Consider the following 24,649-nt stretch of genomic DNA (forward strand, 5'->3'; position numbering starts at 1 on the left):
ATTTATTAGTTTTCACCATGAAAAGAAAACCTGTACAACCCCATGGTTCTCATATTTTGCAGGATCATATGTATGTTAGACCCAAGGAGTCTGCATTGCACTGTTTCCGAAAAAGCCAGAGATACTAAACATACAGTTTGGTGACTTTTGTGGTAAAGTCTAATTCATTTTTTTTTGTAAGTACCTTAAAACTCCCTTTTTATTAGATCTTAAATCAAAAAATGACAAACACATTTCACAATTCACAACGAAAATTATTTTAAAACAAATTGTTATTAAAGGTTTAACCCCCCCCCCCCTCCACCTTGCATTACGATGGTTTACGTATTATCAAGTGTGAACTGCGTGTGAGGGAAATTTGTCGAGGAAAAAACCAAACATTTGTTTTTTTTACCAATTGTGGTATTATTTCATGTAATATTACCCATCCTTGCCAATTTTACCAACGTATTCATCTTTTATAAACAATCAATCAATCAAAGGTTTACACAATTGCATAATTTTATAACATTTGGACTTATATTGTAAATACTAATTTGTCCATGTTATGTCCATAACGCATCAGTCTTTATACAATCAACTCCAATAAATGATGGGTTGCCCTGTACGGTTTCATTTTAATATTAAAGGCAAATGAACTCATATATAGTGACAAAATAGCCGATGGCAAAAACTTAATGACGACCTGAATCCCTTTATGATACGGTTTTATTGTTTAAAATTACATGATTAGGTGTATAATAGTGAAAATATAATCAATCACAATTAATTAATCTGTGATTTTCAATCACCAAGACTAATTTAATCAATTCAAACACAAATCAGCGAGAAAAAAGAATACATAATTTCCCGTAGTGTTTCTGCTGTAATTTTGTAAAAAATTTTATAAGACTATTGTGTACTTTATCATTCTTCCTCACTTCATCGTGAATTTCATAATAAACGTGCTATAAAGTAATAATCTTAATAAAAGTTTTGATTGGAATTCCCGGATTTTCTCCAAAAAAATAGGATATTTCCAAAATATTTTTTTCAATTGAAATGAAAAAAAAGTTGAAATCATCTTTATAGTTTTACTCCTGATTTGTNGGATAAAGTAAGGGGAGGGGGATAAAGTAAATGAGTTAAGGGAGGGGATAAAAGGATAAAGTGAGGGAGGGGGATAAAGTAAATGAGGTAAGGTAGGGGATAAAAGGATAAAGTAAGGGGAGGGGGATAAAGTAAATGAGTTAAGGGAGGGGATAAAAGGATAAAGTAAGGGGAGGGGGATAAAGTAAATGAGGTAAGGGAGGGGATAAAAGGATAAAGTAAGGGGAGGGGGATAAAGTAAATGAGGTAAGGTAGGGGATAAAAGGATAAAGTAAGGGGAGGGGGATAAAGTAAATGAGGTAAGGGAGGAGATTAGGGGATAAAGTGAGGGGAGGGAGATAAAGTAAATGAGTTGAGGGAGGGGATAAAAGGATAAGAAATTTTGTATCATTGTCTGAATTAACCAGATTAATTTATGAAGGGTCATAAATTTAGTTTTTGTCTATGTCTAGGAAATGGAGTTTGTAACGAAAGAAAGTTAAACTAAGCAGGCAGCAGTACACATGTTAAACTAAGCAGGGAGCAGTACACATGTTTATTTTTTATTTTTTATTTGTAAAATTGTTTTGATTATTTATAGAGACCTTTCAATGCCTTTCAAAAAACTGTCGAATTTCAATTGAGACCCTTGATACAAAATTCATTGGACCGATGCGTAAAATAATTTTTAATGTCAGTTTCAATTATATTTTCTCTTTAAAAGTGACTTGAATGTCGATTTTTGCAGCAGGGTCTCTTTTCATAGAAAAACTAAAATATCTAGTTTCACCCCAATTGTCACTCAAAAAAAGGTTGAAAGGTGCAGTTGTTATTTTTTATGTTTTGGATACTGATTGCACATGTTTTTGTTTTCCACTCTCTCTCTTTCTGTATTTAATATATATTAAATGGGATCGTGAACTTTAATATATCAATGGGATCATGAACTTCAATATATAAATGGGATCATGAACTTTAATAATCAATGTGATCATGAAGATTTAATATATCAATGAGATCATGAAGATTAATATATCAATGGGATCATGAAGATTAATATATCAATGGGATCATGAAGATTAATATATCAATGGGATCATGAACTTTAATATATCAATGGGGTCATGAAGATTAATATATCAATGGGATCATGAAGATTAATATATCAATGGGATCATGAACTTTAATATATCAATGGGATCATGAAGATTAATATATCAATAGGATCACGAATTTTAATGTATTAACGGGACCATGAACTTTAATATATCAATGGGATCATGAACTCTAATATATCAATGGGACCACGAGCTTTAATATATCAATGTGATCATGAACTTTAACATATCAATGGGATCATGAACAATAATTTTAAATTTCTGTATTTAATATATCAATGGGATCATGAACGGTAATTCTAAATTTCTGTACTTAATTTAATATATCAATGGGATCATGAACGATACTTTTAAATAGATTTTGTGTTCGTTTCGGTTGATTTTAAAATGATTTTGCATAAAGGTGCAAATGTTCTATATGTATTATCTATATATTTCAGATATGACAGAATGTCTCAGAAATGATTGATTTAAAACAGATATGATTTATGCTAGCAATTTCTCAGAATTGTTAAAGCGCAAGAAAAGCACACAAACAGGCCGGAAAATTAGGTATTATAGACAATTAAAACTTTTTTTACAAATTTTTTGTTTACGAGTTCGTTGCGAGCCTAGTTTTGATGTAATACTCAATAGAGCAAGGTAAACCAAAAACTGGACCACAGAACTTGGTAATTCTCTGGTTTCTTAATTATTCATTCTCCCTTCATACAAGGTTTATACATACAGTTCAACCATTGTTTTTTAAACCCTGTAATACGCAGGCAGAAGCTTAGTTTCCACATAAAGATGCATTTTAATATATAATCTCTACAATACATTCTTAAATGCACATTTAAGCATGCATAATCAGTACACTGCACAACGTATTAGGCATTTCGTATAGTTAAATGCGTGTTATCGGTAAAAAAAATATCAAAATTTCTTTCTTTCAGAAATATAAACATAATAGTAATCTAATTTAGTATTCATTATTATAATTTATAAGCTTATTATTTCTCTCTCTGCAATAATTATTTTTCCATAAATCGAACACAAAGCTTACGTCTGTTAACAAAAAGGTCAGATTTGGTTTCACATCTATAGTAACATAAAATCTATTTTAACTTTTTGTTACAAAGTGCAGAACTTTTATATCTAAAAAGGTTTTTTATCTATCTGACATCGTAGACTATAAGACAGAAGGACAAGAACTGCAACGAAATTGTGCCCTCGTAGCTCCTTAGGTTTTGAATTTATGTACATGTCTAAAATGAACAAATTTTCCCGGTTACATATTAGAAATTTATGATATGCTTGTTCTTTGAAACAGCTCTTCAATTAGAGAAGTTATGACTGAAAATCTTTAAAGTTCATACTTTACGCGCAATTTATTTTAGTTTAACGTGCAATTTACTTTAATTTAACGTGCAATTTACTTTAGTTTAACGTGCAATTTACTTCAGTTTAACGTGCAATTAACTTTAGCTTTGCGTGAAATTTACTTTAGGTTAACGTGCACAATCAGTACAAATACAATGTATACTTAATTCATCCATATTTTATCACAATTCATATTGAAATTTATTTAACAATTTGAATTCAAGAGTTTGCTTTTTGGATATCATTCAAAAGTGTTGACACCAGAGAATTTAATTTATAGAAATCCTTATTAAATATTTAAAAAAAAAAATTTAAGACTGCAGGACAACAGAGCTGGGAACTTTAGAATGGTGAATATCAGGATTAAGGTTTAATCGCCTCTTTTTGCTAATTTCGAGATTAACATAATCTCGAGATTATGTTAATCTTGAGATTAATTGTTTAGATCAACAAGTTTGATAATAGGAACCCCAGATTTTTCTTCACCGATTAATTTACAAAAAGGCCGACAACAAATTCTTTATTTGCTAGAAATTGCGGAGGTCTCTCACTGGATAGAATTTATTTTCAAGGTTGTCATTGGTCAATACAGTTTACGGATATCCAAAGAGAGAGAAAAAGAGTGGATTACGGACTAAAATTAAAAGTTTCCACAGTAGATATTCGGATTAAGCAGTCTGGATTAAAGGTTAACCATGCTAAAGTTCCCAACTCAGAACCATTATAGGAATGCAAGCTTAATGTGTTATTTTTTTACGTGTATTTGCTGCAAGATATTTATAGTTCTACTATGAATAACTAGGTATTGTTTTAAAATTATTTCTTCATTTTTTGCAAGAATTAAAAAAGTGGAGTTTTTAAAAGTGCCATAGACAATTCACAATGATAAAAAATTACTAAAATAGTGCCATAAACAACTCACCATGTTCCACTTCAAACTCTATTTTGCAAGTAAGATTAAAAACTAAGTTTTTAATTTTTCTATCATAACTCCTCTTCTTAAAGTAATAGTGGGAAAAGCAAAAATGTTTTAGATTTCTAGTGTATAACCGAATAAATCTTCGGTAATAAAACTTATGCGCAAAATAACAAGTTTAGAAGCTGCAATGTCACAAAGTTACACCAGTAATGTCGCATGTATTTTACCTTATTCTCATGTTCATTGTCTAAGTCAAAATGTTCCCTACAGACACATAGATCCAGGCTGCTATGACAAGTTTTTTAAAGGGACAGGCCGTCTCAAATGAATCTTAATGAATTTGTGCACAACACTGCATACTCAGTTCAACTACCTTACATAGCCAGTCAGTCCCTTTAGGACTGGGTTAATTTAAAAGTGTCCCAACGCCTTGTATTTTGTTTCTACCACACTAACTCGCTTATACTTTTATGCAGCCCTAAATATATACATTTAAGAACTTTAAAGCACTTGTTTTTGTAGCTTTAGTTTTAGAGAAGTAATTGGCGGGAGAGCTTGCAACCTTTGGATCACAGTGGAGAACTTCAGAATAATGCCTAAACCTATTGCTGTTTCTTATCTATATTTTCTTCAGCCTTGACGGGCAAAAAAATGGCCGATATTTATCCAATGAAAATTTTAACTTTAATTTTTTTTTTCAGGATGAATGATTGTTCATCCAAGAGGTGAAATGGGTTGTTGGCTTGACAATGGATGACTGCAGGGTATGGCAATTTTATCTCAATTTAGAAAGAAAATAATTATATTTTTCGAATCTCATATTTTTCAGATTTTTCAAGTCAACTGGCATATTGTGCTTCTTGCTTGTATCCTTGAATTTAGGAAAAATATAAAAATAAATAATTTTTTCACAAGTAAAGAATATGTCCTTGACCGATTTGTATCAAATTTTTTAGGGAAACATTTTAAGTTGAGTGGATCTACTTTTCTTCCCAGCAAAGCTGGGTACCCAATATAATATAGAAATGTTTCTGTAAACCAAGGGAACGTTTCTCTGCCACAAACTCTGATTTTCTAATCCCTATATCTTTGCAGTGCAGCCCAATGGAGACACAAATTCTAAGTTTGAAATATCAAAGGTTTACACCATCAAATATAAAGGGATTAAAAAGAAACTCAACTACTCTCCACGAACTTAAATTTTCTAATCCTTTTATCTTTTTCAAACATAACGGGATTTACAGATTGAGACAGGTTTTTAGTTCCTTTTTATGCATTTACACAAATTTATTTTGAAAATTTTAGTTTGGTGTCCAGTTTTGGAACTTGCCCAACCCAAGGTATTAACTTTAGATCCGTAAGATCTTTTTTCATCCAAATGTATATCTCAACATTTGCTCAGTGAGTGGTTTATGATTATAAGATAGAGTTGTTTAAAAAAATTACATGAAGTGATTGTTTTCAAGAGGTTTAGAAAATATTTAAAATAATTTAGAAAATATTTTTAAAAATTTAGAAAATATTTAAAAAAATTTAGAAAATATTTAAAAAATTTCAAACGTTAAAGTCGATCTCAAAATCTGTTATTCACAACATCGAAGATTACAGTTCCTTATAGGTTCAATAAAAATGTTGGAGAGCTTAAAAAAAAGGTAATTTCCCTTGGGCGATTTCCCAAGTGACAATTTTCCAAGTGGCAACTTCCCAAAGGTTAGGTTAGGCCCTCAGAGGCGCCGCAGGCTGCAATGGGGATGAGTGCTGCGTCTAGGATGGGCTAAGGGACCAAGTGCCGCGGTTAGAACAGGCTGTGGGCCGAGCACTGCAGCTAGGACAGACTTGGAAGTTGCCGCTTGGGATATTGCAGATTTGGGAAGTTGCCACTTGGGAAAAAAACCTTGGGAAATTGCAACTTGGGAAAAATTCTTTGGGAAAGTACATTTTGATAAAATTTCTATTAACCTGGCCCCCTAAACCTACAAAAATTACACTTTCTTCATAGTAGTAATTCTTTACTGCCACATGGACTGCCACCCCACCCCCTGAAACCACCCTTGCAAGTACAACTGTTATAGGACAGTCTTGTTCTGGACAAAATGATAATATTGTAGATGTCGTCTTCGGAGTTGAATCTGCTCAGGTAATATATTTTTAATTCATCTTCTTTCTTAGTTTGAATCCTTATATAACCATAAGATGATAAAACTGCTGATTTAACCGATCAGAGTTAGGAATTTTTAATGTTGGATTCTCATAATCTTAATCACTTGATCTCGATATTAAACGTGGGAACTTTTTATTAAAGGGGTAATTTTAGGTTATACATTTACACTGCAGATATTGAAATAAGATTGATTAATCTGCAGATTAACAAAAGGTCAAGATTAAGCATTAATCTTTATACCTAAAATACAAGAATTCCCAGCTGAGTCGATTTCCAGAATCTCACTTAAGGACCCTAGGTTTATTCCTGCTCAAAATTAAAACATTTTGCCTTTAAAATTGTTCACTAAATATTTTAATACCTCATTTAAGAAAAACTCTTGTAAGAGCTTAAATTGTTTCAAAGAAAAAAGAAAAAAAGCCTGGTTCTTATATTTACACATATTTGTCTTGTTTAGAAGAATTTGGCCGAATTGGACAGAATTCCATAAAAATGTGATTTTGATAAATCAAAAAAAGAAGAAATTTTTTTGCTTGTTTAATGTTATTGTATGAAGAGCTGATTCAAAAAAATTCTAGTACATTTAACTGTCGCATGTTGTAACTTGTACATATTCAGTTTGTGCACAGAGCCAGAAATTTAAAAGAGTATCGTTGAATGAAACTCCCGAGTTTCCATTTCGGGGTCTTAACATTTAAGTAGATTTTAATTTAAATAGATTCGAAAAAGCCTAATATGAAGAAACTAAATAATACAATAATTCATAGCAAAAATATTTTATCTACAAAACTGCCTAACCACATTCGTGAAACCCGGGTTTCAAAACTGGTTTTTATAACGATACCCTGTCTTAAGTTTTGGGCTCTGTACATATTGTTACTGTACAATTAAGGATTGTAACACTGAGTGTAAGGGTACTGCAGACTGTACAAACTTTACCTGGCACAGCCCAGCTGCTCCAGTTATGGGTTCCAGCTGCTTTCTTTTCTCCAGCTGTCAGCAAACAGCTGACTGCTACAGCTGTTTCAGGTTGGACCACCATTGATAATAGAAAATACTTTAAAAACATTATTTTCAATTCGATTGAAATGGTGTACGTTGAATAAAAATAACAATTAAGTTCATGGAGAAACGGGAAAAATTGAAATTTCCTGATTGCTTTCATATTTTTATTTCTTTTTTGTGTGTTTCAAGTTTTAACTGCAGTTTTCTTTTGGTTGATTTACTTAGAATTGAGGTGGAATAAACCTCAACTAGGTATTATAGAAAGTGCGCTTTGTGGTACTCTGGTTTTTAGACAAACCATGCAGTTTATAACTCGAGAGATAATTTAGTACAATTTAAAGTATAAAAAAGATGGAGTAAAAAAAACTTTATTCCATGACAAAAATTTTAAAATTTCCTATGAAAAGAGTTTATACTTAACAGTTTTTAAGAAAATGGAAATAACAAATTTTCATCTTTATTTAATAACGTATGCTGGAACAACGTTCGCCAAGGGAACCAAGGGTGCAAAAATCAAAAATTATAATTGATAAATTTTAATGTGATTTTTTTTGCAATATTGAATAAAAACAAAGCGACAAGATTAAAATATAATTAATTAATTTTGTTTAAGTGGATCCCGCGACTGTAAGTGCAGTAGCCATCTTGCTTGTGACGCTCATTGGACAGCATTCGTAGGATTCAGGTGAAACACATTTCCTCTTTTTCATCCTTTTCCAGGGATATCAAAGGATATCAAGGAATATCAAAGGGATATCAAAGGGATATCAAGGGATATCAAGGGATATCAAAGGTATATCAAAGGGATATCAAGGGATATCAAGGGATATCAAAGGGATATCAAGGGATATCAAAGGGATATCAAGGGATATCAAGGGATATCAAGGGATATCAAAGGGATATCAAGGGATATCAAACATGACAATGTATAAATCTGCATATGATATTAGCAAAGAACCCACAAGAAACATAAAGATATATCGTTCATCCTTGATTAAAAAAAGGTTTAAAGGGCACAACAGAAAAGACTGCATTGCATATAATTCGTTACATGGCTTTTAGACACAATCATGTAGCTTTTAACACAATCATGTAGCTTTTAGCACAATCATGTAGCTTTTAACACAATCATGTAGCTTTTAGCCACAATCATGTAGATTTTAGACACAATCATGTAGCTTTTAGACACAATCATGTAGCTTTTAGACACAATCATGTAGCTTTTAGACACATCATGTAGCTTTTAGATACAATGATGTAGCTTTTAGACACAATCATGACACAATCATGTAGCTTTTAGACACAATCATGTAGCTTTTAGACACAATCATGTAGCTTTTAGACACAATCATGTAGCTTTTAGACACAATCATGTAGCTTTTAGACACATCATGTAGCTTTTAGACACAATCATGTAGCTTTTAGACACAATCATGTAGCTTTATGCTCTACATTTTGTTTATTTTTAAACCTAACAACCTTTTAATCATTTTAAGTTTCCCTCGTCTATAAAATCCGATTCACAACAAAACCTTTTATCTCTCGGAAAATTGAGAAATTTAAATTTTAGTTTCTTTAAAAAAAGTGACATATGCGCATGATATAATACAGAGACAATGATAGAAATGTCAGAATTCACCACATTTCCAAATTGAAAAAGACACAAATTCAGAGTTACTCAGATTGACGTTTGAAGAGAACAATGTGAATCAGACATGAAGCTTTATATTTTTTCAATGTGCCACTTTTATATTGACTCTCTTTACTGGGAATGAGAGCGAAGTGATCCTCCATTCTATGCAAAGATGATAATGCTCGATTTACAACATATTAATTAGATATGCAATATGCATGATTTTGTTTATTTCTTCATTTGTGGTTTCATTTAAAAGCGACTGGACCATTTTTTTTGCTTTTTAAGAAAAATTGGAAAAATCTTCACAAGTAAACACTCTTAGAGTCAGAAAAAGGACCATATCTTTCACATTTTTGATCAGATCATGGTTCTAAGAGTACCGTTGTAAATCGTGCATTGTTTTCTTTGCATGGAGGGTCACTTAAACATTACGCTTACAGTCCCTTTAACAAAAATGTATATAGTGATGCTATCAGCTCAGAGGAAGCGTGTCAGGGGTTCTGTGCATCACGGCGACGATGCAATGTGTTCACCTGGTTTGATGAAACAGACATACGGTACAATTATTTAAAATTTTAAAGGAATGTATCTTATGCAATATAAAGCTTATTCTTTAAGTTTCTTAATCCAAAATAGTTCTTTTTTCTTTGGTTTAATTTTTTTTTCATCTAAAATAAGCTTGAATTTTTTAACGTTGAGCGTTTTTCTTCTATTTTAGAATTTTTAATGGGGTACATATGCTCAAAGGGGAAAAAAGTAAAACCCAATCCACCCTAATAATTGATTGAATAATTTCTCAGGTTTTCCAACTACTGCTTTTTATATTCGGAATGCCAAATGGAAGATAGACTGTGCGAAGGTTGCATTTCGGGTAAACTCCTAATTCATTATGCTTGTTAAATAAAAAGCAATGTTTTTGTTTACTTTTAAGGACCTCGAAGCTGTTGGGAAAGAGCTGAAGAATGGAGGAAAGACATTACAACAACAACAACAAAAACAACAGAAGCATCAACAACATGTTCCAGTACCCAGTTCACAAAGCCATCCATGTTTGTGGAATCAACATTATTAAGTGCATCTGTTTCAAGTACAACTTTTCCGTCAATTCTTGTAGATATAATCATGCATAAACCGGAATCAAATACCATAAGTTCAACAGCTTCATCCATATTAGAATCTCCAGATAAATCATCCACATCTTTACCAATATTAGAATCTCCAACTTTTACTAATCCTTCATCATCTTCATCAATATCTCAATCTCCAGATAATTTTTCAGCATCTTCATCAATATCAGAATCTCCAGATAATCCTGTAATATCTTCCTCAATAACAGAATCTTCAGTTCCTTCGGATCCTTGGTCATCTTCATCAATGTCAGAACCTGGAGTTGTAAACACTCCATCAATATCGTCCACTGTTGCTGGATCTGTAACTCCTTCAAGTTCTTTACTCACGTCTGATTCTGTAGCTACAACTAAACCATCTATTTCAACAATAACATTATCTTCAACATCTCCATCTTCCATGGGATTTGATACTACTGTCAAACCATCCAGTTCAATAACTTCAGGATCTTTAAATACTCCTTCTAGTTCATTAATATCATTAGATACAGGAACTATTTCTAATACTCCCAGTACATCAATATCATCAGCTACTGAAACTAATCTCAACCCCTCTAGTTCTTCAGTATTATCAGGATCTGGAACTACTTCGAACCCTACTAGTTCATCAATATCATCAGGATCTGAAACTACTTCCAACCCTTCTAGTTCATCAATATCATCAGGGTCTGAAACTACTTCCAACCCTTCTAGTTCATCAATATCATCAGGATCTGGAACTACTTCCAACCCTACTAGTTCATCAGTATCATCAGGATCTGATACTACTTCCAACCCTTCAAGTTCATCAATATCATCAGGATCTGGAACTACTTCCAACCCTACTAGTTCATCAGTATTATCAGGATCTGGAACTACTTCCAACCCTTCTAGTTCATCAATATCATCAGGATCTGGAACTACTTCCAACCCTTCTAGTTCATCATTATCATCGGGATCTGGAACTACTTCAAACCATTCTAGTTCATCAATGTCATCAGGATCTGGAACTACTTCCAACCCTACTAGTTCATCAATATCATCAGGATCTGGAACTACTTCCAACCCTTCTGGTTCATCAATATCATCAGGATCTGGAACTACTTCCAACCCTTCAAGTTCATCATTATCATCGGGATCTGGAACTACTTCAAGCCCTTCTAGTTCATCAATGTCATCAGGATCTAATACTACTTCCAACTTATCTAGTTCATCAATATCATCAGGATCTGGAACTACTTCCAACCCTTCTAGTTCTTCAATTTCATCAGGATCTGGAACTACTTCCAACCTATCTAGTTCATCAATATCATCAGGATCTGGAACTACTTCCAACCCTTCTAGTTCTTCTGTATCATCAGGATCTGGAACTACTTCCAACCCTTCTAGTTCATCAATAACATCAGGATCTGGAACTACTTCCAACCCTTCTAGTTCATCAATATCATCAGGATCTGGAACTACTTCCAACCCTTCTAGTTCTTCTGTATCATCAGGATCTACCCTTACGCCTGTTTCTTCCAGTTCATCATCATTTTTAAGACCTGACACTACGTTAATTACAGACACCTCAAATCCTTCAAGCTCCTCACTGGTAACCACTCCTTCAAGCATTTTCTCAACACTAGGTCCTGGTACTGCTAAGCCTTCAAGTTTCTCATCTACCTTAGAATTTATCACTTCTACAAATCCTTCAATAAGTTCAGCAGTATCTGAATCTCTGAATAACATTCTTCCAATAACTTCTGAATCTGCATTCGTAACTGATCATTCATCAACAGGTCTGCCAACTGGAATAATTCCTACTGGCTTTTTGCCAGCATCAGAATCTTCAGAAGTTAGTAATCCATCAAGTTCTTTAGAAAAACCAACACCTACAGAAGCTAGTGATCTATCAAGTTCTTCTGTAAAACCAACACCTTCAGAAACTAGTGATCTATCAAGTTCTACAGTAATATCAAGGCCTCCAGAAAATAGTGATCCATTAAATCCTTCTGTAATATCAAGGCCTCCAGTGACTAGTGATTTATCAAGTTCTTCTGTAATACAAAGGCCTTCAGAGACTAGTGATCCATCAAATTTTTCACCTACACTAGGTTTTGCAGAAACTAGCAATCTGCCAAGTTCTTCAGGAATATTATGGCCTGTCATTATCGGTGATCCCTCTGTTTCTTCTGTATCTTCAGAATTTGTAACTAGCACTGGTGCTTCATCATTCATAATGTCAGAATCTCTCATTTCTCAATTTACACCTGGACCTGTCCCATCATCATCACCGTCATCATCATCATCCATATCTTCAATAGGACCATCCTCTACTTTAGGTTCAATACTATCAAATGGCCCCATAGCTGCTATATTAGGCATTGCATCATCTACAGTATCCATTCCATCCACAACTACAGCTCAAGGTGCACCAAAACCATTGCAAGTTACAAGTAAACCGTCACAGACTACTTCATCAAAGCCTTTACAAGTGACAAGTAAACCTGCTTTACAAGGACTTATACCAGTAGGAGCTTTGATTCCTGGAAACTGGAATCCAATTGTAACAACTGCAAAGCCAGCAGAATCCAGTACAAAGCCTGCAGGATCAAGTACACAGCCTGCAGGATCAAGTACACAGCCTGCAGGATCCAGTACACAGCCTGCAGGATCAAGTACACAGCCAGCAGGATCCAGTACACAGCCTGCAGGATCCAGTACACAGCCCACAGGATCCAGTACAAAGCCTGCAGGATCAAGTACACAGCCTGCAGGATCCAGTACACAGCCCACAGGATCCAGTATACAGCCCACAGGATCCAATACACAGCCTGCAGGATCTAATACACAGCCCATAGGATCCAGTACACAGCCCACAGGATCCAGTACACAGCCCGCAGGATCCAGTACACTTCCTGAAGTATCCAATACACTACCTGGGGGATCCAGTACACTTCCTGGAGGATCCAGTACACAACCTGGAGGATCCAGTACACTACCTGGGGGATCCAGTACACTACCTGGGGGATCCAGTACACTTCCTGGAGGATCCAGTACACAACCTGGAGGATCCAGTACACTACCTGGGGGATCCAGTACACTACCTGGGGGATCCAGTACACTACCTGGGGGATCCAGTACACTGCCTGGGGGAACCAGTACACTGTCTGGAGGAACCAGTACACAACCTGGAGGATCCAGTACACTTCCTGTAGGATCCAGTACACTAACTGGAGGATCAAGTACACAATTTGAAGGATCCAGTACACTACCTGGAGGATCCAGTGCACTTCCTGGAGGAACAAGTACACAACCTGTAGGATCCAGTACACTTCCTGGAGTATCCAGCACACTTCCTGGAGGATCCAGTGCACTTCCTGGAGGATCCAGTTCACAGTCTGGAGGATCAAATACATTTTCTGGAGGATCCAGTACACTACCTGGAGGATCAAGTACACTACCTGAAGTATCAAGTACAAAGCCTGGAGAATTGAGTACACAGCCTGGAGGAGCCAGCACACTGCCTGTAGGATCCAGTACACAACCTGGAGGATCCAGTGCACAATCTGGAGGATCCAGTACACTACCTGAAGGATCTAGTGCACAATCTGGAGGAAGCAGTACACAGCCTGGAGAATCCAGTACAGTATCCGGAGGAACCAGTACACTACCTGGAGTATCCAGTACACTGCCTGAAGGATCCAGTACACTACCTGGAGAATCCAGTACACAACCTGAAGGATCCAGTACACTACCTGGAGGATCAAGTACACAGCCTGGAGACCTGAGTACACTTTCAGATGGATCAAATACAATCTTTATAGAAAGCTCCAATTCTAACTCTGTTTCTCCCAGTGATATATCTAATCCTTGTTCAAAACCATTTTGTAATTCTCCTGACCTAACCCCATCTAGTGGTCAGATAATCAACCTTGACCTATGGGAAGATGCTCTGATTTTACCGGACCAAAATGGAGTTCTAACCAAACCAATCCCGGGAACAGAAGATGCACAAGGTCGGTGCATTAAGCTATTAAAAGTTTAAGACTTGAACCACAGAAATTAGAGCATATTCGTTTATACCCATCTTTTTTTCAGAGGGTTTGCAGAATACTCAAGGGGGAAATACAGAACAGGTATATATATATTTATGTGTATATATATATATTTATGTGTATATATATATATATATATTTATGTATATATATAAATATTTATGTGTATATATATAAAGTAGTAATCTCTGTTTGGCTGTCTGTTTTGTCTATTAGTTTGCTGCTGTGTCCGATCATAAATTATAATCTGTGACCGATGTGCCTCTAACAAATAGGTTTGTTGATTTTAAATGGGAAATTATGGATTTTCAGGCAAAGTAGGTTTCCAATCAAGATAATATAGAATCTTTTAATTTTGATTTGATTAATTATACTGCTAAAACTCTCTGAATGAATCTTATTTATCGGTTGGTTCCGAATTAAAATTAGCCTACAGTTTTCTGGTTCTTACTGTACATCAGACCTTACACTCAAAAAAGATAAACTTGCAAAACTGATTTTGAGAAAGCGTTTAAACCTTTATTCTGTTTAGGCCTCTGCAGTTTCAGTTGTTGCTGTGGAAACTTCCGCAATTGTTCTTCCTGCTCAGTTGATCATTCCAGCTTCAATCCCAAACTCAGGATCATCCTCTTCATCTTCACCATCATCAATATCATCCACGTTGGTGTCATCCTCCTCGTCCTCCCCCTCCTCCTCTGCCCTGGTCTCCTTGTTTACCGTGGTTCCTGAATACTCCTCCTACCTGGGGTTCAGACCTTGTATAGTTCTCAGGTAATATCAGAGCTTCAATCACATTTTTTAGAATTAAATCGAAGAAAAACACCCGCCAAAAAATCATATTCTTTTATTCCTATATTAATCTTTTGCAACCTGATGTCGTAGACCTTTGATAATTCAAATTATTTATTTAGCTACAGGGTGTCCCACGAAACATGACAGTTGGGAGACGACTTGAAGGGCGTCTTTGATCATTAAAATAATTTTCTATATTTATTCATAAATCAATTTTAGAAATATATTCTTAAACAAATTATCACAAAATTGCCCTGGACTCTGCAATTTTATTGCTTTTAAGAATAAAGAAGTTTTTTTGATCAAAGACGTAAAGTCAAGTCGTCCACCATGTAGCTCAGTTAGTGAACGTCTGAAATCAGTGATAACTCCAGTTAAACTTATAATAAGACCGTACAGTATACCTTGCAGACTTTAAGACAGCGAAACGGGACATTATGCAAAATGAATCATCCCCTTCTTTCAAGATATATTAAACGTTAACACCATCAGGTTGAAAAGATGTCGGGATAAGAGAAGTCTTGATGGGCCACTTAATAAATTTATAAATCTTTTCAAAATGTAACTTTTAAAAAGCAGACCTATGAACCTATTTATAAAACTAATTAGATTATAAATTTCAGAGTACCTAGACCAATATTTTTTCTGCTGAGAAGTTTTAGTCTAGGGTATACATCCTTAACCCTCTGTTTCAAGCTGCCTCCATTCTTTTAGAGGGTTCAAGCTGCTTCCAATCTTCCAGAAGTTTCAAGTTTCCTCCATTCTTCTAGAAGTTTTAAGTTTTTTCCATTCTCCTAGAGGTTTCAAGTTTCTTCAATTCTTCTAGAAGTTTCTAGCATCCTCCATTCTTCTTGAAGTTTCTAGTATCCTCCATTCTTATAAAAGTTTCAAGCATCCTCCAATCTTCTAGACGTTTCTAGTCTATTCAATTCTTTTAGAAGTTTCAAGCTATCATCATATTTATAAAAGTTTCCAGTGTCCATATTATCTAGAAGTTTCAAGCGGCTTCCATTATTCTAGAAGTTTTAAACTGTCTACATTTTTCTAGAAGTTTCAAGCGGCCTCCATTATTCTAGAAGTTTCAAACCGTTTCATTTTTGTAGAAGTTTCAAGCTGTCTCCATTCTTAGAAAAGTTTCCATTTCCCATTTATATCTAAAAATTTAAAGCATCCTCCATTATTTTAAAAGTTTAAAGCTTTCTCAATTCATCTAGAGGTTTCAAGCATCCTCCATTCTTCTATTAGTTTCCAGTTTCCTCCATTCTTCTAGATGTTTCCAGCTTCTTCCATGCTTGTAGAAGTTTCAAACATCATCTTTCTTCTAGAAGTTCCTTCTACAACTTTCCAGTACTCATTTTATCTAGAAGTCAAGCTGTCTCAATAAATAAAAAGATGCCCTGGACCTAGAAAAACTATAAAAAGTAGAAATAGTAAAAAGTGAACCATATCACTAAAAAAAATTGAAACCCATGTGTGAACAAAAAAAGAGCTTTGAATTTGCCATTGATAATTTTATCTGGTGTCAAAATATCTTAATTTATATTTTTTATCTTTCTTTATATTTATTTAATACATTTCTCTAAGTATGCTGCAGCTATATTCAGTTAGAATGTTGCAAATTGAATTGCAACATTTCTTTTATATAACTAAACATAATTGTTAATTATTCTAAATCATTCAAATAAATTTGTTAAAAAAAAAATATGTTAGAATTTGTAAAAAAAGCAATATTGTGTTTTAGATTTAGTAAAAAAGCAATAATATGTATTAGAATTTGTAAAAAAGATATATTTTATATTTTATTTTAGATTTAGTACAAAAAATATATTATATTTTAGATTTAGTAAAAAAGCAATAATATGTATTAGAATTTGTAAAAAAGATATATTTTATATTTTATTTTAGATTTAGTACAAAAAATATATTATATTTTAGATTTAGTAAAAAAGGAATATTATATTTAATATAAAACGTAATTTTCATTGCTTTTTCTAATTTTTAGATTGCTTTATAAAAGGGATAATTGTTAAAAGGGTTGAATTTTGTTGAAAATACACAAAATATACAATTTTTGAAAAATAGGAAATCTTACTAAACTAAGCTACAGAATGGTCCTATGTATTTGTTATTTTACCAGAAACCCTGGTTTTTCTTTTAAGATTTTAAGAGAAAGCATAGTTTATTTCTAATCTCAAAACTAGATGTTTTTGTGCATTTTCAACTCTAAGAGAAAGTTACAGACCAGGTCCAGATGTCCAGTCGAATTTTTGCTGGAACATAAGCAGTAGACGTGTAGTAGTTTACAATTTCGTTGATGTTGTTGTTTTTGTTGAGGTAAGGAGGGCAAGGCCCCCCCTTTATCCTGATGAAGGAGGGGGCATGCCCTCCCTTAAGAAGGCTTGCCCCCCCCTGTAAGGGGGGGCAAGAAGTCCACCCTGTTTTGCAATTTAGCGATTTATGAATCCTGACCCTGACCAAATTTAAGAGCTCTGATCGTAAAATAAAAAAAATGATAATTGAACGTTAGTTTATTGAGCTTATAGTTCTTCAATCAGAGGAATGCTTCAAAAAAAAGCTGAAAAGAATGGATCAATAACAATGGTCTCCTGGAAAATTCAGAATAGCTTGATCAAAATTATAGGAATAGAAATATAACAAATTAAAGTTTAAGCTTATTTTTTCTTTGTTTGGGGGAGGGGAGGTGGCTGAAAACATGAACATGAATGATAAAGTAAATTATTGCTTGAATAAAGGTGAAGACTTTGTCCTAAAATCTATTCTGAATGAGGTTAAATCTATTCTAAATGAGGTTAAATCTATTCTGAATGAGGTTAAATCTATTCTGAATGAGGTTAAATTTATTCTAAATGAGGTTAAATCTATTCTGAATGAGGTTAAATCTATTCTGAATGAGGTTAAATCTATTCTGAATGAGGTTAAATCTGCAAAATTCTACTCCTTCATAGCAGATGAAGCAACAGCATACACAACCAATATCTTGTAAACGTAAATGTAGGTTATGTAAATTATGAGGCATTTATATATGGGACAGCATAGAATACATCCTCGCCCCCCGCCACCCCTTCTTTTTGAAGCATTTCCTGTAACTAAAAAAAATGTTTGATAGATTTCTTTTTTATTTCATATCAGATGGGGTCATACAAATATTCGGTTGGTAAGGTTAGTTTTTTATTGTTTGAGTATAATACACATTTTTCCTGCAAATTTTTATTTTTATTTTTATAATGACACGTGTATTCTAATGACACACGTGAATTATCCCATAATGAAAGAGATGACCTTCTGATACGGTTTATCCATTTATTCATAGTTTACAATTTCGTCATGGAATTTCAACCCCATAAAGTTTTGTTTTATCTACAGAGTGTCCCACGGCCACATCATGTCAGATCGTTCTTAGCTCTAATTGGCGATTTTTGGTACTAATCAGAAAATTTAAAAAGAATGAATAATTTTTGAAAAATCTATATGTCTAATATCAAAATTTGTATGCAGAAAATTCTATGTTTTACGAGTATTATGTGCGTATTTTGGTGTTAAAGCTTGGAGACAATTCAATATGATGTATATATTATATTTTTATATATTAGTATACTAGTTTACTAAATATGTTCTAGTTTACTAAATTAGTACTAGATCAATGACAGTCTGATAGTTTATTAGTTATATAGTTTCCTAAAATTTACTAAATCAAAAATAGTTTACAGTGAAACCAGAAAACTCTGGAATAGTAAGACGACTGTTAGAATCAAGATTTAACTTTAAAAAGTTCAATGACGACAAAGCACAGTGTAAAAATACCCATTTCACAAAATAAGTTATTTTATAATTGTCTGGTAAAATCATTTGCTTTGTAACACCATCAAATACACTCAAGTATTGCTATAATGTCGTCTTTCTATTCCATTGTTATCTGGTTATCACTGTAGAAAAAAAGCTGGAAATGCTAGTACACATCTACAACTGTTTTAATATATAATTTGTCAGTTTATTTACAGTTCAATGATCGGGTAAAAGTACGAAAAGTAACCAAATATGTTTACTGTACACATTACGCATAATATGTCAGATGCGTAAACGCTGGAAACGTAGTAGCAATCCTGCAGGGTTTTAGTTAATTCAGTGAAAGGAAAAAGATTTTTTTTGTTATTTTTTTTCTTAACATCTGCAATAATTTTATTAAACAAGTATTAAAACGTTATATTGCTTACATTTTACTCATGCAAAAATGTACTTTGAAAAGTACAAAACCCTTCCAAATTCCATAGTAATTACATTTATTCTATATTTTTATGTATCAGCTTTGATCTGTGCCTATCCCATCTAAACGGTTGTATCTGTCTATCTTCATATCAAACTATTCATCTATCTATCTAAATCTGTATCTACCTATTTATCTATCTATTCTCTTCCATTGCTGTATATGTATGGAATATTGTTATTTTGCGAGAATAATTCAATTCTTGTCAGTTCTTCACCAAAGTCACAAGGTTCGTGTCATCATTAGTGATTATTATTATCATCATTAATAAATTTCATATCATTGTTATCAATATGGAATAAATCTTTATAATATAATAATATCAATATTATTATTCTATTATTATAATTATTTCTATTATTAGTATTAGTATTATTAAGTGCTGCTGTGAGATGTGTCTACCATTTGTCCTAATTTTCTCTTTCCATTTCGCTCAAAGGTGAAATATATGTAAAGGGTAGGCGATTATATCAATATATTAAAGACGACTTTTAGTTTTCATTTTGATTGATATCAAGCATTGATAGACATAAATTAAAAAACTCAAGAGAAGCTGTCAATTAAAAAAAAAGCTTCTCTTGGATGAATTATAAACTTGTAAATCCAAAAAAACCATGTTAACAATCAAAATTAAATTAAAAAATCGTCTTCATTGTAGTGATATAATCGCTTACCACTGTAGATCAGTTGCTGAAAAAATAATAATCGACGATTACGAAATTGATCCAAAAATGTGAACTTTTCAAATTTGTTTGTTTTCTAATTAAGATTTGTTTGTTTGTATCTTTTGGCAACAATTTTTCTCGTAATTTTTAAAATGACGGTACAAAGATTAAAAAAAAACTGTTAATTCTTCCCTTCCTAATTGGCAAATTAATTTCTTTACATATATTGTTCATAATAAATAATAATATGATAATTAAAAGAGAAATTAAAAGGTATTAAAGCGTCTTCATGCATTTGCAAATGTGGTCTACCCTTTGTTTTGAATCCTAAATAAATCGGTATTGGATGTTGTTGACAATTTTTGGTTTTATACAGTTTAAAGTCTTAAGTCTCGAAATTTGTATTATCCACATTTTGACATAGTATTCTTATTTCCTAACTTTTGTTAAATCAGATTAGGTTTACAAACACTACACATTTTTTTAAAGATAACATAGAATGAAGCATATTGCATGTTTATTAATTAGTGAAACGAAACGAACCAAATGAATAAAGTCTTAAAACTGAGATTTGAACGAATTTGTTTTGTTCACTAACTTTATATAAATGTCAAGCTCTGAAGTCCTAAACCTGGCATGGCCTGAACCTTGTGGTACTGGTCTGCAGAGGTCGAGGGGAATGCGAGTAGTTGGGGGTAAACCTGCAGTTCAAGGTATAGTTGGGGGGTAAACCTGCAGTTCAAGGTATAGATGGGGGGTAAACCTAAAATCTTTAATTTGAGGTTTAGTCGGGGGTAACCTATGTATAGTTTCTTGAAAACAAAGCCGACATTATCGCTAAGCTTATCCAGGACAGTTTCCATGGGTTGTTAGCCTAAGAAGAAGAAAGAACGTAAAATCTAGCGATTACTCGCATATATGTGCTGGAACTCTTATAACAAATAGGTAAGGTTTCACATTTTTAATAGTGTGTTTAATTTTTAACGTAGAATATAAAAATATTTTCTTTTTCTGCTAAACGGTGTTCAAAACACTGGTTTTAACTCTCTACGATTACTATTGGATAATGTTAAAATACCGTACAAAAACCAGGAAACTGAATTAAGTCGGAAAGGACACTGTAAAAACACGCAGCAAAACTAATGAGTTTAGTTGTCTTATTCTCCTATTGTAACCTTTTTTATCGAACTTTGACGTCTCTTTTTATAAAAACAAATTTAATTATTTATTTCTTTATCCCAGAGATCTTGAGTCATCGAAAGAATTTATGAAATGACGTCTGGATAATTTTCAATGGGTTTTAAACTGTTACACGTAAATCTCAGTAATTGCAAAAAATAAATAAATAGCCATGAATATGCGGGTACATAGCTCAATATAATCATTTAATTCAAAAACAAAATATCTGTAGCATTTGATTATCAGCAAGTTAAGAATACAACATTTTATAAATTCTTCCGATGTCTCTTTATATTTGAACTTAACTGTATAATTTTAGAATTAGCGCAATTATGCCATTCTTTTAAATTTCTTTGTTATCTGTGTTAAAATTTAGAAAAATTAAAAAAGAACATTCTTATATTTTTTTTTCTAGACATGTAGTCACAGCAGCTCATTGTGTACATGACACATCAGTACATATCTGGCAGGTACAGTACAGTTTATTGTGTACATGACACATCAGTACATATCTGACAGGTACAGTACAGTTCATTGTGTACATGACACATCAGTACATATTTGGCAGGTACAGTACAGTTCATTGTGTACATGACACATCAGTACATATTTAGCAGGTACAGTACAGTTCATTGTGTACATGACACATCAGCACATATCTGGCAGGTACAGGACAGTTCATTGTGTACATGACACATAAGCACATATCTGGCAGGTACAGTACAGTTCATTGTGTACATGATACATCAGTACATATCTGGCAGGTACAGTACAGTTCATTGTGTACATGACACATCAGTACATATCTGGCAGGTACAGTACTGTTTATTGTGTACATGACACATCAGCACATATCTGGCAGGTACAGTACAGTTAATTGTGTACATGAAACATCAGCACATATCTGGCAGGTACAGTACAGTTCATTGTGTACATGACACATCAGTACATATCTGGAAGGTACAGTAAAATTCATTGTGTACATGACACATCAGCACATATCTGGCATGTACAGTAAAGTTCATTGTGTACATGACACATCAGTGCATATCTGGCAGGTAAAGTACAGTTCATTGTGTACATGACACATCATCACATATCTGGCAGGTACAGTAAAGTTCATTGTGTAAATGACACATCAGCACATATCTGGCAGGTACAGTACTGTTTATTGTGTACATGACACATCAGTACATATCTGGCAGGTACAGTACAGTTTAATGTGTACATGACACATCAGCACAAATCTGGCAGGTACAGTACAGTTTATTATGTACATGATACGTCAGCAAAAATCTGGCAGGTACAGTACAGTTCATTGTGTACATGACACATCAGCACATATCTGGCAGGTACAGTACAGTTTATTATCTATATGACACATCAGCACAAATCTGGAAGGTACAGTACAGTTTATTATGTACATGATACGTCAGCACAAATATGGCAGGTACAGTACAGTTTATTGTGTACATGATAAATCAGCACATATCTGGCTGGTACAGTACAGTTTATTGTGTACATCACACATCAGCACATATCTGGAAGGTACAGTAAAGTTTATTGTGTACCTGACACATCAGCATATCTGGCAGGTACAGTGCAGTTTATTGTGTACATGACACATCAGTACATATCTGGCAGGTACAGTACAGTTCATTGTTTACATGACATATCAGACCAAATCTGGCAGGTATAGTAAAGTTTATTGTGTACATGACACATCAGCTCATATCTGGCAGGTACAGTAAAGTTTATTCTGTACATGACACATCAGCATATATCTGGCAGGTAGAGTAAAGTTTATTGTGTACATGACACATCAGCACATATCTGGCATGTACAGTAAAGTTTATTGTGTACATGACACATCAGCACATATCTGGCAGGTACAGTACAATTCATTGTGTACATGACACATCAGCACATATCTGGCAAGTGCAGTACAGTTCATTGTGTACATGACACATCAGCAAATATCTGGTAGGTACAGTACAGTTCATTGTGTACATGACACATCAGCACATATCTGGCAGTTACAGTTAGGGTTGTTAATCGTTTTTGAAAACTTTTGTTTCGTTTTTCAATCGTTTTCAAAAACGATCGTTTCGTTTTCGGAAAAAACGACCCACTCGTTTCAAACTTTTAGAAAACAAATAGCGATTGTTTTTGAAAACGATCGTTTTTATAAAAACGATTTGCGACCGTTCTTTTATACGATTGTTTTAAAAAAACAATCATTTTAAAAAAATGATCGTTTTTTTAAAACAATTGTGTTCACAAATACGTTAACGATTGTTAACGAACGCTCGTCGTTAACGATCGTTAAGAAAGGGTCGTCGTTAACGATCGTTAACGAAGGGTTGTCGTTAATGATCGTTTACGAAACGACGAACTTTATAAAAAAGGTCGTTTTTGGAAAAAACTACCGATTTTGAAAAAAATACATGCAACCGCAGGAACTAGGAAATAATACACAAGTAGACAAATACAGGAACTAGGAAATAATAAACAAGTAGACAACTGCAGGAACTAGGAAATAATAAACAAGTAGACAAATACAGGAACTAGGAAATAATAAACAAGTAGACAACTGCAGGAACTAGGAAATAATAAAGATGTAAACAACTGCAGGAACTAGGAAATAATAAACAAGTAGACAAATACAGGAACTAGAAAATAATAAACAAGTAAACAAATATGCAGGAACTAGGAAATAATAAAGAAGTAAACAACTACAGGAACTAGGAAATAATAAACAAGTAAACAAATACAGGAACTAGGAAACAATACACGAGTAAACAACTGCTGGGACTAGGAAATAATAAACAACTAGACAAATACAGGAACTAGGAAATAATAAACAAGTAGACAACTGCAGGAACTAGGAAATAATAAACCATTGTGACAACTACTGGAACTAGGAAATAATAAACAAGTAGACAACTACAGGAACTAGGAAATAATAAACAATTAAACAAATACAGGAACTAGGAAATAATAAACAAGTAAACAAATACAGGAACTAGGAAACAATAAACAAGTAAACAACTGCAGGAACTAGGAAATAATAAACAAGTAGACAAATACAGAAACTAGGAAATAATAAACAAGTAAACAACTGCAGGAACTAGGAAATAATCAACAAGTAGACAAATACAGGAACTAGGAAATAATAAACAAGTAGACAACTGTAGAAACAAGGAAATAATAAACCATTGTGACAACTGCAGGAACTAGAAAATAATAAACAAGTAGACAACTACAGGAACTAGGAAATAATAAACAAGTAAACAAATATGCAGGAACTAGGAAC

At 33.4% G+C, this 24,649-nt stretch overlaps 2 protein-coding genes across 2 annotated transcripts in view; both read left to right on the forward strand.

Annotated features, from left to right (window-relative positions):
• Positions 1-2,629: 2,629 nt before the first annotated feature.
• Positions 2,630-16,792, forward strand: LOC111711839 (flocculation protein FLO11). Its single transcript, XM_023486299.1, has 13 exons — positions 2,630-2,738; positions 5,169-5,231; positions 5,297-5,349; positions 5,773-5,807; positions 6,540-6,604; positions 7,521-7,657; positions 8,247-8,318; positions 9,734-9,826; positions 10,070-10,140; positions 10,201-14,376; positions 14,459-14,496; positions 14,948-15,186; positions 15,831-16,792. The coding sequence occupies exons 2-13, from the start codon at positions 5,217-5,219 to the stop codon at positions 15,919-15,921; spliced, it is 5,085 nt and encodes a 1,694-aa protein (XP_023342067.1). The 5' UTR covers positions 2,630-2,738; positions 5,169-5,216; the 3' UTR covers positions 15,922-16,792.
• A 668-nt stretch (positions 16,793-17,460) lies between these two features.
• The window catches only part of LOC111711836 (venom protease), a 30,161-nt gene continuing 22,972 nt past the window's right edge, over positions 17,461-24,649 (forward strand). The window contains exons 1-5 of the mRNA XM_023486295.1: positions 17,461-17,541; positions 19,870-19,928; positions 20,770-20,867; positions 21,006-21,099; positions 21,749-21,803. Of these exons, the coding sequence (XP_023342063.1) occupies positions 19,882-19,928; positions 20,770-20,867; positions 21,006-21,099; positions 21,749-21,803 (294 nt within the window). The 5' untranslated portion in view covers positions 17,461-17,541; positions 19,870-19,881. The remainder of the gene's footprint in view (positions 17,542-19,869; positions 19,929-20,769; positions 20,868-21,005; positions 21,100-21,748; positions 21,804-24,649) is intronic.

This window comes from Eurytemora carolleeae, unplaced genomic scaffold (assembly GCF_000591075.1).
Source record: "Eurytemora carolleeae unplaced genomic scaffold, Eaff_2.0 scaffold1206, whole genome shotgun sequence".
Lineage (NCBI taxonomy): Eukaryota > Metazoa > Arthropoda > Copepoda > Calanoida > Temoridae > Eurytemora > Eurytemora carolleeae.

Coding starts and splice junctions, on each gene's coding strand:
- LOC111711839 (XM_023486299.1), top strand. Junction 5,350..5,772: donor GCTTGTATCCTTGAATTTAG/GAAAAATATAAA, acceptor TGAAAATTTTAG/TTTGGTGTCCAGTTTTGGAA. Junction 14,497..14,947: donor AAGGGGGAAATACAGAACAG/GTATATATATAT, acceptor TATTCTGTTTAG/GCCTCTGCAGTTTCAGTTGT.